The following is a 12,450-nucleotide window of genomic DNA, read 5'->3' on the forward strand; positions in this document are numbered from 1 at the left end:
TGAATGAATTTCTTCTACATGTAAAGAACACTTTAAGAAAGGGCACATTAACCTAAAGTTAGTAAACACAGATTAATATGTTTTTTAACAAAAATTCAGATGATCACAGTGACATCTGGTGTTATAGTAGACACACAATAGAAGGTCTATTTCCTCTGGTCTCACAATTTGAAGAATTATTAAAGATTATTCATTTGATAAAGCTACTGATTTTAATTTCAGATAAACAAATAAAACTTGCCCAAGTAAGTAATAATATTCCATTCCCTTGGTTTGAAGACTGTTTTCTTTCTAAATTTTTGACATCTTTGCAATTAAGAGCCTTATTTTTAATGTATCAATTAAGAATAAAACCCCCTTACAATCAACATTAACCTCAGAAGAGGAAATACAGGTAAGAGTTTAGGGAAAAGGACAGTCCACCTAGTCATGGAAGTAAATATTGGTATAACTTATCTGGAAGGAAATGTGGCAGTTAACTTCCTAAAATGTAAATGTACATAATCTCAGACTGCAATTTCACTTCCATGAATCTATTCTAAAAGAAACTTTACACAGAACCAATGGATGTCTTTGCAAACAATCATGAAAAACTGGAACCAACCTCAACTTTCATCAGTTTCAACAAGGGAATGGTTAAGTATATTATGGTACATCTACACTGTGAAATATCATGTTGCTATTATTGATATATGAAGAATTAAAAACGATCCTTATGTATTGTCACAGAAGTGTTTCATGAAAAAAGAAAATCACTGTTAACATAAATAGTATGAATCCTATTTTTAAGAAAAAACGCATACATACAATCGTATGTGCATAGTCAAGGGGCTAGAAAGAGACAGTCTTCTTTGGAGTGGCAGCAGAGGAGGGATGGAAAAAGTGAATTTACAGGCTTCCAGCACGATTTAAATTTCTCTTTAATTAGCATGTATCTCTTCTGCAACTAAAAATAAAAATTTGTTTCAAATATTCAACTCTAGTCCTTGATAAACTCCTCAGAATTTCCTTTTCAAACTGAAAGCAACTGAAAGAGAACAGGACCTTAAGAACGACGTCAGATAACACCAGCAACACTGTCTCCACAGAGCTGCAGGCAGAGCTGTTTCATTACACTGCTTAGAAGTAAAGAGTCAACAGGATCTCTTAAGATACAGCACTTTGAAAATAGCATTCTTGAAGCTTCTCAAAACACAGGATGATTTATTTAAACTTCAAGGCCAGTTCAGATTTATACCCATACACAGAAAACATTAACATGCAACAGTAGATGGCTAGGAATTCAGAATATCTTTGCATGGTATAAGCCGACATTCTTTTAAGGGAAACTTGGTTGATAATTTCGCACGTCTAATTACTGAACATAAAGACATTAAAAAATCAGTTTCTAAAGTAGCTTTTGGACTAATCTAAACAACACCCTCCTCTCCCCGCCAAAATCCCTTCTGTGCCTTTACTCATCAGTTCTATGACCCTAGGTAAGTTAGATAACCTCTCAATCTACTTTCTCATTTATAAATTAAGTATGACTTACTTCACTCTGTATTAAGTCAAAAAAAGAAAAACAAATACCGTATGCTAACAAATATATATGGAAACTAAAAGAGCGGTACTGATGAACCTAGTGGCAGGGCAGGAATAAAGACGCAGATGTGGAGAACAGACTTGAGGACACAGGGAGGGGGAAGGGTAAGCTGGGACGAAGTGAGCGAGTGGCATGGACATATATACACTACCAAAGTAAAATAGCTAGCTAGTGGGAAGCAGCCGCATAGCACAGGGAGATCAGCTCGGTGCTTTGTGACCACCTAGAATGGTGGGATAGGGAAGATGGGAGGGAGACGCAAGAGGGAGGGCATTATGGGGATATATGTATACATATAGTTGATTCAATTTGTTGTACAGCAGAAACTAACACAACATTGTAAAGCAGCTATACTCCAATAAAGATGTGAAAAAAAATGATGACAAAAAAAAAATTAAGTATGAGGATCATTCCACTTCATGAGAGACAATCATGAGAACTTAAGAGAAAAAAATTGATGGACCAAATGTATATGAAATATTTTCATTATTATTGATAAAAAATAAAATCACTTCTTACACTATTCTTCCTAAACTTAAGAGGTATTTTTTTTTTCAATGAGATTACAAGTATATGAATTAGTAACAGAAAAAAACTTCCACTTTTAATTTAATTATATTTTGGGGACCAAAAAAGACAACTGTAGTTCCAATCATATTGTCAGAATTCAAAATCATGCCAATTCAAAAGAATGGACAGATCACAATCCTTAAACTGATACCTCCATTTTTAAAAATTTCAGCCCATACTGTTCAAAGAACAATCCCTACTCTGGAAACTATACAATCTCCTTTCCCGTAAAATGGGCATACAGAGACTTATCAGCCAAATTACTTGGATTTAAAGGAGTGATTCTGCACATTAGATACTAAATTAAGAGCTTTAAAAATGTCAATAAGTTCAATATTTAAAAATCACCTAGAGTCAAGAGACTCACTGACAAAAGTGCAAACATTAATATAGTTAGTGGACAGGATTATAAGTAACACTATAAAACTCATTACCATCTCATTTTTATTGTCCACAAGTTCTAGTTTCTCCTCTGAAATCTGCAGCACTACAGCTTTGCAGTCAAGTTACCTTGGCGAAGAAAGGCGTCTCCGTTCAGGCTCCCTGCGTTTTCTTTCCAAGGATCGGCTCTTGGCTCTCCTACCAGGAGACAGAGTTCGAGAAGGTGACTTGCTTTGCTTAGACCTTCTATCATTTAAGAGTGGAGATCGACTTCTTCTTGACTTATCACGTTGTTTCGGAGACAAACTTCTTCTTTTGGGACTACGACCAGGTCTTCTACTGGGTGACCTATTTTCTTTCCCAGAGGAAGCATCTTTAGAGGGAGATTTAATTGGCTTCTTCTCTTTATCAGTTTCAGACCGTTTCGATTTCCTCTCTTTGGACCGTGACCTTCTGTCTTTGGATTTACCTCTCAAGTCAATTGGGGATCTAGATTTTTTGCCTCGATCGCGACTTCTACTTTCATTTATGATTGGGGATTTTTTCCTGTCTTTTGACTTATTTTTATCTTCAATTTTAACCTTGTCATCAGCAGGAGATCTGGCCTTCCCAATTTTCTCTTGAGACCGCCTTCTAAGGGTAGGAGACTTTGACTTTCTTGCTTGATCTTGAGATTTACTTCTTTTGGAGGGACTTTTGGACTTTTTCCTCTCCTTTGACTTGCTCCTCGTTGCCTTCTCTTTAACTATTTCAACACCTCCCTTACTTTTCTTTTTATCAGACCTATGTCTAGTCCGTTCTTTGGATCTGCTTTTACTTCGTTTTTTTGTACTATTTTTATTGTCCATAAGTTCAAGTTTCCCCTTCGTACTTGAAGATCTAGTACTAGACCTATTTCCATTTCGTGCCTTTTCATGAATCTCCCCCTCTTCTTCAGAGCCAGACTCATAACCTTGTAATATGAGCCCCATCCCAGACTGGACCTTTCCTTCCATTAACTCATTATCAAGTTCAGCTTTAATCAAGGCCCTCTGTTTCTCCAAGTCTTCCAGCAAAGCTAAATCATCAAGTTTAGTTCTTTTTGCTGGAGACATACCTTCTTTGTCAGAAGCATCAATAACCTCTTTTCTTTTGTGTTTCTTATGTTTATGCTTATGTTTATGTTTTTTATCCTTGTCTTCTTCTGAAGAATGTTTATGTTTCTTATGTTTACTTCTGTGTTTATGCTTCTTTTTTTTGTGACGACTGTGCTTATTTTGAGATTGGTCTTCTGATACCTCTCCATTTTCTTCATTTACACTCTTTTCAGAATTATCAGCATCTTCCATCCTATAAATGTATCAAACACATTTAAAAGTCACATCATTTATCAAGCATTCAGAATCATAACAAAATAATAGCAATGATAAAATACATCTCAATAAGATACATGAAATTAGTCACTGAAATATTTTATTTCAAAGGTATACGGCAAGAACTGAGTTGAACAGTGATTTAACTTTAATTTGTTTCTAACAGTTGAACTCAAATACCAAAAGTATTACAGGAAATACATAATGCGGGAGGTTAACATAATTATACTTAATAGAATAAGGGAATCCAAACCAGGTGCAACAAATTGTTAATGCTGACTTTCTTAAAGTCACTCAAGTAATTTGGTTTTTAAACCAGCATTTCCCACACAACTCAACACCAAAGGACCCCCCCCATTTTCTTCCTCCGTAAAACATTAATAACGACATATATTGGGACACTCATCTCCTTCTCCACTTGGATTCAGAAATATATATATATTTAAATCTCTAGAGCCAATACAGAGCTACACCCAAAAGCAGCAGTCCCTTCAATGTGCACAGGCGGCTGATGGCTGATGTTGATATTGTCAACACATCCCGAGGGTTAAAAACTTCAAAGTGAACTGACAGGAGTTAGGACTCTAGGCCCTAGGCTTATAAGTGGCCACTTCGCAACCATGTGGTACAGCAGTACCCCTGCTCTGTTCCGAGTAGCACGATGAAATCTCTGCGCCATCCTGCCTGGGTTGCCCCACCATGGACATCGTCTGCTCCTGACATCCAACCATCCACATCATCACGGCTGAGAATCCACGATGACAGGAAGCAGACGATCCTCCTTCTGACATATGGTCAGAAGGTCAGTAGTAGCCTAACGCTATATCACAATGCCTAGGTCATTCACCTCACTTCATCTCATCACACAGACATTTTATCATCTCACATCATCACAAGAAGGGTGAGTACAGCATGATATGCTGAGAGAGAAAAACCACATAAATGTAACTTTTATGACAGTACATTGTTACAATTATTCTATTTATTATCGGTTACTGTTGTTACTCGCTTACTGTGCCTAATTTATTTGTGAGTTAAACTTTATCATAAATATGTACACACAGGAAAAAGCAGTACGTTCAGGCCGGGTACCATCCCTGGTTTTAGGCCTCCACTGGGGGTGCTGAGACGTGCCCTCCTCGCACAAGGGGGCTTCTGCTGCATTAGTCTGAGACACGGCAGAGTCTTCAACACGCCAGCAACAGCCTATCTCAGCAATTTCATATGGTTCAGCCAAGCATTTGCTCAGCAGGCTATTTAGTCTAAGGTGGGTGGCTTCTGTGCTTAAATGTTTGGACTGAGTTAGAGTTTATGATTCCAAATTATTTTGCTAAATCCTTGCTCTTCAGTAATCCTAGGTTAAACACAGGCTGCAACAGCATTACTTAACTTTCCCCATTAAAATCACTTCATACTAAACCATCATGTCCTAGAGTTTGAGACCAAAGCCAGACTTTAAATTATCTAGATTCAGGTCATCACACTATTTTTGGAAGAAGACATGGATTATTTTGTTCAAGTCCTCCGAATTACATACTCCCGTACTTTTAGTAAGCTTAGTATCTGTGCCATGTACTACAAATAGCTCCTTGCAAGTTAAAAAGTAATGAGTCTATTCAATCTCAACATTTAAAAGAAAATCACCTACACATAACGTAGGCATTGTCAGGTAACAGGAAAATAAAAATGTACAAGACCAATATTTGCCTCTCTCAAGGAAATTTCTGGTGGAAAAGAAAGTCACATGAAACACTGGAGAACTGCAATGATAAAGACCCGAGTAAGGGCATTATGGGAACACTGAAGGATCACTTTAAATCAATCTGAAACAGTCAAGGAAGGTATCTTGCAGATCACAGAAAAACCCAAGCTTCTGTTCAGCAGGGACTTTGGGGGGAGACAAATTTAGCGACAAGGTACTTGGATTAAAAAATAGGATGAGTAACACTGTGCTAAAGAATGAGTAAGAAATTAACCAGAAGGGTTAAGGGGTACTTTAGACATAGGAAAAAAGATCAATGTTACCAGGGCGTCAAACTTGTGGAAGAGACTGCTCTAACGGAGGTTAAGATCTCAAGCGGACCAATTCCAGGAGATGAAAAGATATAGCATGGGATTCTGGGAGCACACGGTTGAGACAGTCAGAGGCTCAGGAACTGCAAGGTTAAGCTACTGGACGGATGGTCTGCAGTGCTGCTGCTGTTATGGTCCTCCGGCAGGTCTCCGTCTTCAGCACACTTGGGGGATGAGGGGAGGGGAGGGGAAGGGAGGGGAGGGGCAAGCAGCACAACACAGCGGAGTGTGCTTGTGAAGTTACCAGCTCACAACAATGAGCGGGTGTGGAGAACATGGAGAACACACAACTACCACACGGCAAGAACTTTGAATTTGGGGCGCCAGACTGCCAATGTCCGTTTCTGGCACTACGCACTGTGGGAAAGGAGAAAGTATTAAACAGTGCTGCAGAGGAAGCCGAGTCTTCAGCTGAGTCAGGTTTTAGTTTGGCCTCACTTCTCTCAAACAGGGTATAAGAAGACACAGGATAGATGAAATAGTGTTCTAGGATCATCAAATTTTCTCAGAGACTTGGAAAAGGAAAGTGTAATTTTTGTGTTTAAAAAAGAAAAAACCAACATGGCTTTATCAAGGAGGGGGGAAAATCACAGATTTAGGGTGAAGATACAAAGACATTTCAACTTTGATCCTTGTATAGGCTACAATCTCATACAGGTAACCACCTCCCTTCCCTACAATCTCCCAGCCCACAGTCCAGAAGGTGAGCTACGTGTCGATTTTTCTGAACCTTGAGTTACAGGGAGAAAAGCTTGAGAAAAAGAGAACTAGGCTAATTCAAGATACAGAAGTAGGTACGGAGAACCTTTTTAAGGTCGGGAAGGGTTTTCAGGTATATAAAACCTAAGTGTCCAAAGTACAAAATTCTAGTCAATAAGCTAAAACTCAAATAACGTAAGGCAGCGATCCCCAACCTTCTTTGGCACCAGCGACCGGTTTCACGGAAGACTTTTTCCACGGACGGGGCAGCGGGGGAGATGGTCCAGGTGGTAACGCGAGCGATGGGGAGCTGCAGGTGAAGCTTCGCTCGCTCACCCGCCGCTCACCTCCTGCCGTGCGGCCCGGTTCCTACCAGGCCACGCACCGGCGCACCAGTAACGGTCCGCGGCTGGGGAGTTGGGGACCCCGATCTAGGGAATTCCCTGGTGGTCCAGTGGTTAGGACTCCACGCTCTCACTGCCAAGGGCCTGGGTTCAATCCCTGGTTGGGGACCTAAAATCCCACAAGCTGCACAGTGTGGCAAAAAAACAAACAGACCATCTGAAGATCCTCTAAGTATCCTCAAGAAAAAGGATAGTTGGGTGGTAAAGTCTCCAGAGCCAGACTACCTGGGCTCAGTTCCTGGTCTCACTACTTACCAGTTGTGTGGCCTTAGGTGAGTTTAAGCTTGATGGAGAAAAGAGCCGTACCCACCTCAAGGCACGCGGTAAGGACGGCACAGTGCTGGTTAACAGACATCAAGGGTAGCGAGGCCTAGCACAACCCTAGGGCCCCAAAAGTAAGTTGTTCTTATTGTTCAGACACTGGATAAATCTGCTCCCCACTGTGGGCACTGTGGAGCTGCAGACGGACACTAAGAATGTTATTTTAAGGAATCCTGGCGGGAGCAAGGATCCTCGAGTCAAATGGCCTTGTTCCAATGCTGCCTGCAATGGGACACCTCTAGTGTGACCTTAGACAAGCTACTCCCCTGTGCCTCAGTTTCCTCCACTGTAAAAACGGGGGACATAACAGTACTGGCAAATCACAGGTTTGTCGCAGCAATGAGTTCATACAAATAAAACTGTCACACAAAGTGCTCAAGAAGTACTGCCTCTGCCTATGTCCCCAGGACAGATGAGACTTCACATTCAAGGAGGTGGACGGGACTCGCCTAAGGGCATGTGTATCTCAAGCTGGTGAGAAGGCTGGTATTACATTCAAAGTCAGAGCTCTTGCAGTTGCTCGAAGATGCTTTTAAAATGTCAGGTCGGGGCTTCCCTGGTGGCGCAGTGGTTGAGAATCTGCCTGCTAATGCAGGGGACACGGGTTCGAGCCCTGGTCTGGGAAGATCCCACATGCCGCGGAGCAACTAGGCCCGTGAGCCACAGCTACTGAGCCTGCGCGTCTGGAGCCTGTGCTCTGCAGCAAGAGAGGCCGCGATAGTGAGAGGCCCACGCACCGCGATGATGAGTGGCCCCCACTTGCCACAACTAGAGAAAGAAACGAAGACCCAACACAGCCAAAAATAAATATAAAAATAAATAAATAAATAAAATGTCAGGTCGTGTCACCACTCTGAGTGAAAACTGACTGTTTCCTACCTTATTCAGAGCAAAAACTTAAACTCTGTATGAGTCCTATACTATCAGCCCAACCCGTCCACCACCCTGAACCCCTCGTTCCCTCCCACCCTCACTGCTCTCTTCCTACAGCAGGTGCTCTCCCACCAAAGGGCCTGGCACGCCTCCCCCAGACACAGCGCTGCTGCCCCCTCGCCCACCTCAGGCCTTTGCTCAAATTACACTTCCTCAGCCAGGTCTCCGGGCCAATTCCTTTTAACGGCTACCCCACCCTAGCGCGCATAGATTCGCTTTCTCTGCTTAACTGCCCTCCACTTCACAGAATTCTTATTCGTCTCTCCCTATTGTAACACAAGCCCTATGAGAGCAGGATCTGAATCTGTCTAGCTGGCTGCTCTATCCCTGAGGCCCATAAGATGATCTAAGCTAGAGCAGGTACTCAATAAGTATTTGCCGTGTCAAAGAAACGATCTACACAGAGTAACACACAGAAACAGGGTCACGGACTACAGCTGGTTTACACTGTCTGCACGCGCGCTCGCAGCTCTGGACGGTGAACACTGTTTTCGCTCACTAACACCCCCAGTGCCCCATACAGCGCACACGCCTATTTCTTGACGGCAATACCCTCAAACGATTTAAATTTAATCACCTCCCGCAGAAAAATCTCTTTTAACCCTTTTCCAATGCTTCCTATAATTTACAAGTCTTCCAAGGAGTTTCAAATCAAAATTCTTAAGAGTTTACCCACAGAGGAAGTAATTTCCTTCAAAAGAAAATCTAGCTCCTAAAGCTTCTGAGAACCAGGACTGACCTCACGGTACCCAATGTTACTAAACAGTCATTCCCATGAGTGACCCCAGTTTTCCTTGTAACTTAATGAATGTTAATTCAAGAAATAATGACTAGGCTACTAATGAAATGCTACCAGCGCCTTAGGGCCAGCCAGGTTAACCTTAATAACTAACCCCGGAGTTCTCCTACACTGGGGTTAGGCAGAGAGCAGACCTTCAGCCTCTTCCGTTGATCTCTCAAGGCAAATTTCAAAGAAAATAACGAGTTAAGTCTGACTAGGTAAATCAGGGAAACTTGAACTCAACGAGCAAGTGACACTCGTAACGTATCAATGCACGAGCTTGTGCTAGATCAGTTAATTTAGGTTCATTATCAACAACTTTCCTCTAAAGCTTTAGGAAAAGGTTTCTTGTAAAGAAACCTGATCATCTTCTTGGATGGTTCATATTAACAATAAATACACGTATATAAATCCCATATACATAAATTTGTACTTTAACGTTTACATTTTGCAGCCGAACACTACACAGTTAGCAGGTATATGTCTACACTAAACTGGTCTGCAACAGGTTTGTCATAAACCAGTACTCACTGAGAGCTGAGTAACATCCTTCAAATCTCACTTGGAAACAAAGCTGAATTAAAAGTGCAGACAGTATGGAAGTGTTAAACAGTAATCATTCACGTGTTTGGTTAAATACATTGTAAAAGTTTCACCCTTCAAACAACCCAGGGTCTTGGGGGCATCTGGCACAATGAAAACAGCCATGTAACAACTTTAAAATAAAGTGACCAATTACCAACCTCTAGTGGTTTTTTTTATAAATTTTTTTTATTTTTTAAATTTTAATTTAAACTTTGGGTTTATTTATTTATTTATGGCTGTGTTGGGTCTTCGTTTCTGCGCGAGGGCTTTCTCTAGTTGCGGCAAGCGGGGGCCACTCTTCATCGCGGTGCGCGGGCCTCTCACTGTCGCGGCCTCTCTTGTTGCGGAGCACAGGCTCCAGACGTGCAGGCTCAGTAACTGTGGCTCACGGGCCTAGTTGCTCCGCGGCATGTGGGATCTTCCCGGACCAGGGCTCGAACCCGTGTCCCCTGCATTGGCAGGCAGATTCTCAACCACTGCGCCACCAGGGAAGCCCTCTACTGTTATTTTAACTTCCTCTTTCACATATATTTTTCAAAGAGTATTCTTAATAACATCTTATTTGGGAAGCATTCAATTCATGCTTTGCAGTTGGGGGCAAGGGGGAGCAAAATGAACGTCACTGCATTTTATAAAGAAAATAATTAAGCCTGTTTCTCTGACTATGTAGATGTAAAAATAAAAATGGATTCAAAAGACCAACTAGTCTTAAAACGAACCTTGCCCCGCCCCCCACCTTTTCCAAGTGGGATATTAAGTTTCAAAGAGTTAGAACTGTCGTATCATGAAAACGGACCTTTCTAGGACGCTGGAAATAAATCACAATGATTTCAAACGCTAAAGGCTATTTTTAAAAGGAGCCGCACCGTATAGCGAGGGACCAGACAGTACAGAAGTCAGGAGCAGGGCTCTAGAACTAGACTGCCTGGGTTTCAATCCTGCATCTGTCACTTAGTGTGACCTTGGGCAAGCTAACTTAATTTCTCTGTACTTCCGTTTCCTCATCTGTAAAATGTGGGAAATAACAGTATCCACCTCCGCTGGGTTGTTAGAAGGACTGAATGAGGTAATATTTGTTCAGTACCTGGTCTTGGTAAGTGCAAGTAAGTCAATGCATATAAAAATTTAAACGCTTAAAACCATCGAAAAAGGCTGAGCTAAAGAGACTGACAAATGTAAAAGCCACTAAAAAGCCTTCAGGGAGCTTAAAACTATTTTATACATTTACCTTTTCTAAATGTTCCATTTGGAATAGACTCCATGTAACTGTGAACTCCTCAGTGTGTCCTCAAAAAAACTATTCAGACACTACATTCCAGCATTCACTGCGGGCAGCCAACATGGTACCTGCTTTCTTAGCAAACTGTCATTTTCTATGGCAAAACATTTTCAAATAAGTGAAAGTGGGACACATACAGACCACACATTCCATGCAAAACAAGTGTCGAGGAGGGGGGAGGTGGAATTAAAGACTATCTCAGGGTCATTCACACTGCAGGGGCCAAAATAAATATTATTATTAAATCTAGTGTTATTTGAATATGTAAATAAATACGGCTGAGCCACTCTTCAAAAGGAATCTGAACTGTCCCTGAAATCAAATAAATGGACATAATACTACAGAACTTTAAACAGATTACTAGAAAAATCAGCCGCGTTGCCTAAGATTTGGACCACCTTGTCATGAAGACTGGAACTGGGCCTCACTGTGAACTCGAGGAGAAACAAAAAGAGGCAAAGTCTACCCAGAACTTCGGAATCCATTTGCTCTCTTTTAAGTCAAATTGAAATGAAGATAATAAAGCAGCTTTCAGAGGTCTTTAATGAAAAACTTCATAAATATCTCTGTCTAGCTGAGTAAAGCAAATGACTGAGCAGTCCAGAACTGGACGCACAGCAATGAAGCGATGGGCCGGCTGGTGGCAAAGATTTCTCCTCTCTCTCAGTCCAAAGTTGCTGGGAGATTGTATCTACCTCTTTCCTAAGACAGCAGGAAACAAAATCAGATAATGCGGATGCAAAAAAAAAGGTCGCTATAGGAATACTATTTTAAAATCCATTCTCTTCTAGGTTCTTGAGTTTTCCTAACAAACACACGAAAAACAAGATACTGCTTTTAGTTAAGCAACGGTTACCCTTGCAGCATGTACAAGTCTGTGTTTGCTCGGCCGCATCGATCCTTATACTAGCTTAATAACAGACAAGAAGTGCTTGGGTTTGGAAGTAGCTAACCATTTCCACTTCTTCCACTCGTACTCCCAAAGAAACACAATAAACTCAGGCCAAAAATGCTAGGCCTCAAAACCGAGGACTTGATCCTACTTTGTCTCAAGTTTGCAAGTTGGCAAATTGCTGCAACTGGCGGGGGGGGGGGGGGAGGGCGGGGGGATGAGGGGGCGTGAGATATCGGGGGGATGCTAGAGTACAGAGTACAGGGTGGCAGGAGGAAGCACCCCACCAGCCGCAAACTGCAGCTCTGGGGTGGTCAAGGAGCACGGCCCCGGCACCCCTTCTCCTCCCTGCTTTCAGGTCCTAAGGCTGACAAGGGCAGCAGAAGCACCAGGGGAACCGCCTGCGGAGGGAAGGTCTCAGGGCTCGCCCGCGCCGCCCTGCTGCTCGGGGGCCCGCACCGAGGCCGCCGGGAGCCCCGCTCGTCCCCGCGGAGGGCAGGCGGGCAGGCGCGCCCCCGCTGGAGCCGCGCGCTCGGGACCTGTAGAGGCCGCTCGCGCCCACGCCTCCCGGGGCAACGACGCGGCAGGCCCGGCC

The 12,450-nt window shown here is 42.4% G+C and overlaps 1 protein-coding gene across 5 annotated transcripts in view; it reads right to left on the minus strand.

The window, feature by feature from the left end:
- The window catches only part of PRPF4B (pre-mRNA processing factor 4B), a 43,287-nt gene that overhangs the window by 30,422 nt on the left and 415 nt on the right, over window positions 1-12,450 (minus strand). For all 5 annotated transcript variants that reach the window (XM_057554641.1, XM_057554640.1, XM_057554639.1 and 2 more), the window contains exon 2: window positions 2,666-3,865. In XM_057554641.1, coding sequence (XP_057410624.1) covers window positions 2,666-3,865 — 1,200 coding nt within the window. The remainder of the gene's footprint in view (window positions 1-2,665; window positions 3,866-12,450) is intronic.

This window comes from Balaenoptera acutorostrata, chromosome 10 (assembly GCF_949987535.1).
Source record: "Balaenoptera acutorostrata chromosome 10, mBalAcu1.1, whole genome shotgun sequence".
Classification (NCBI taxonomy): Eukaryota; Metazoa; Chordata; class Mammalia; order Artiodactyla; family Balaenopteridae; genus Balaenoptera; species Balaenoptera acutorostrata.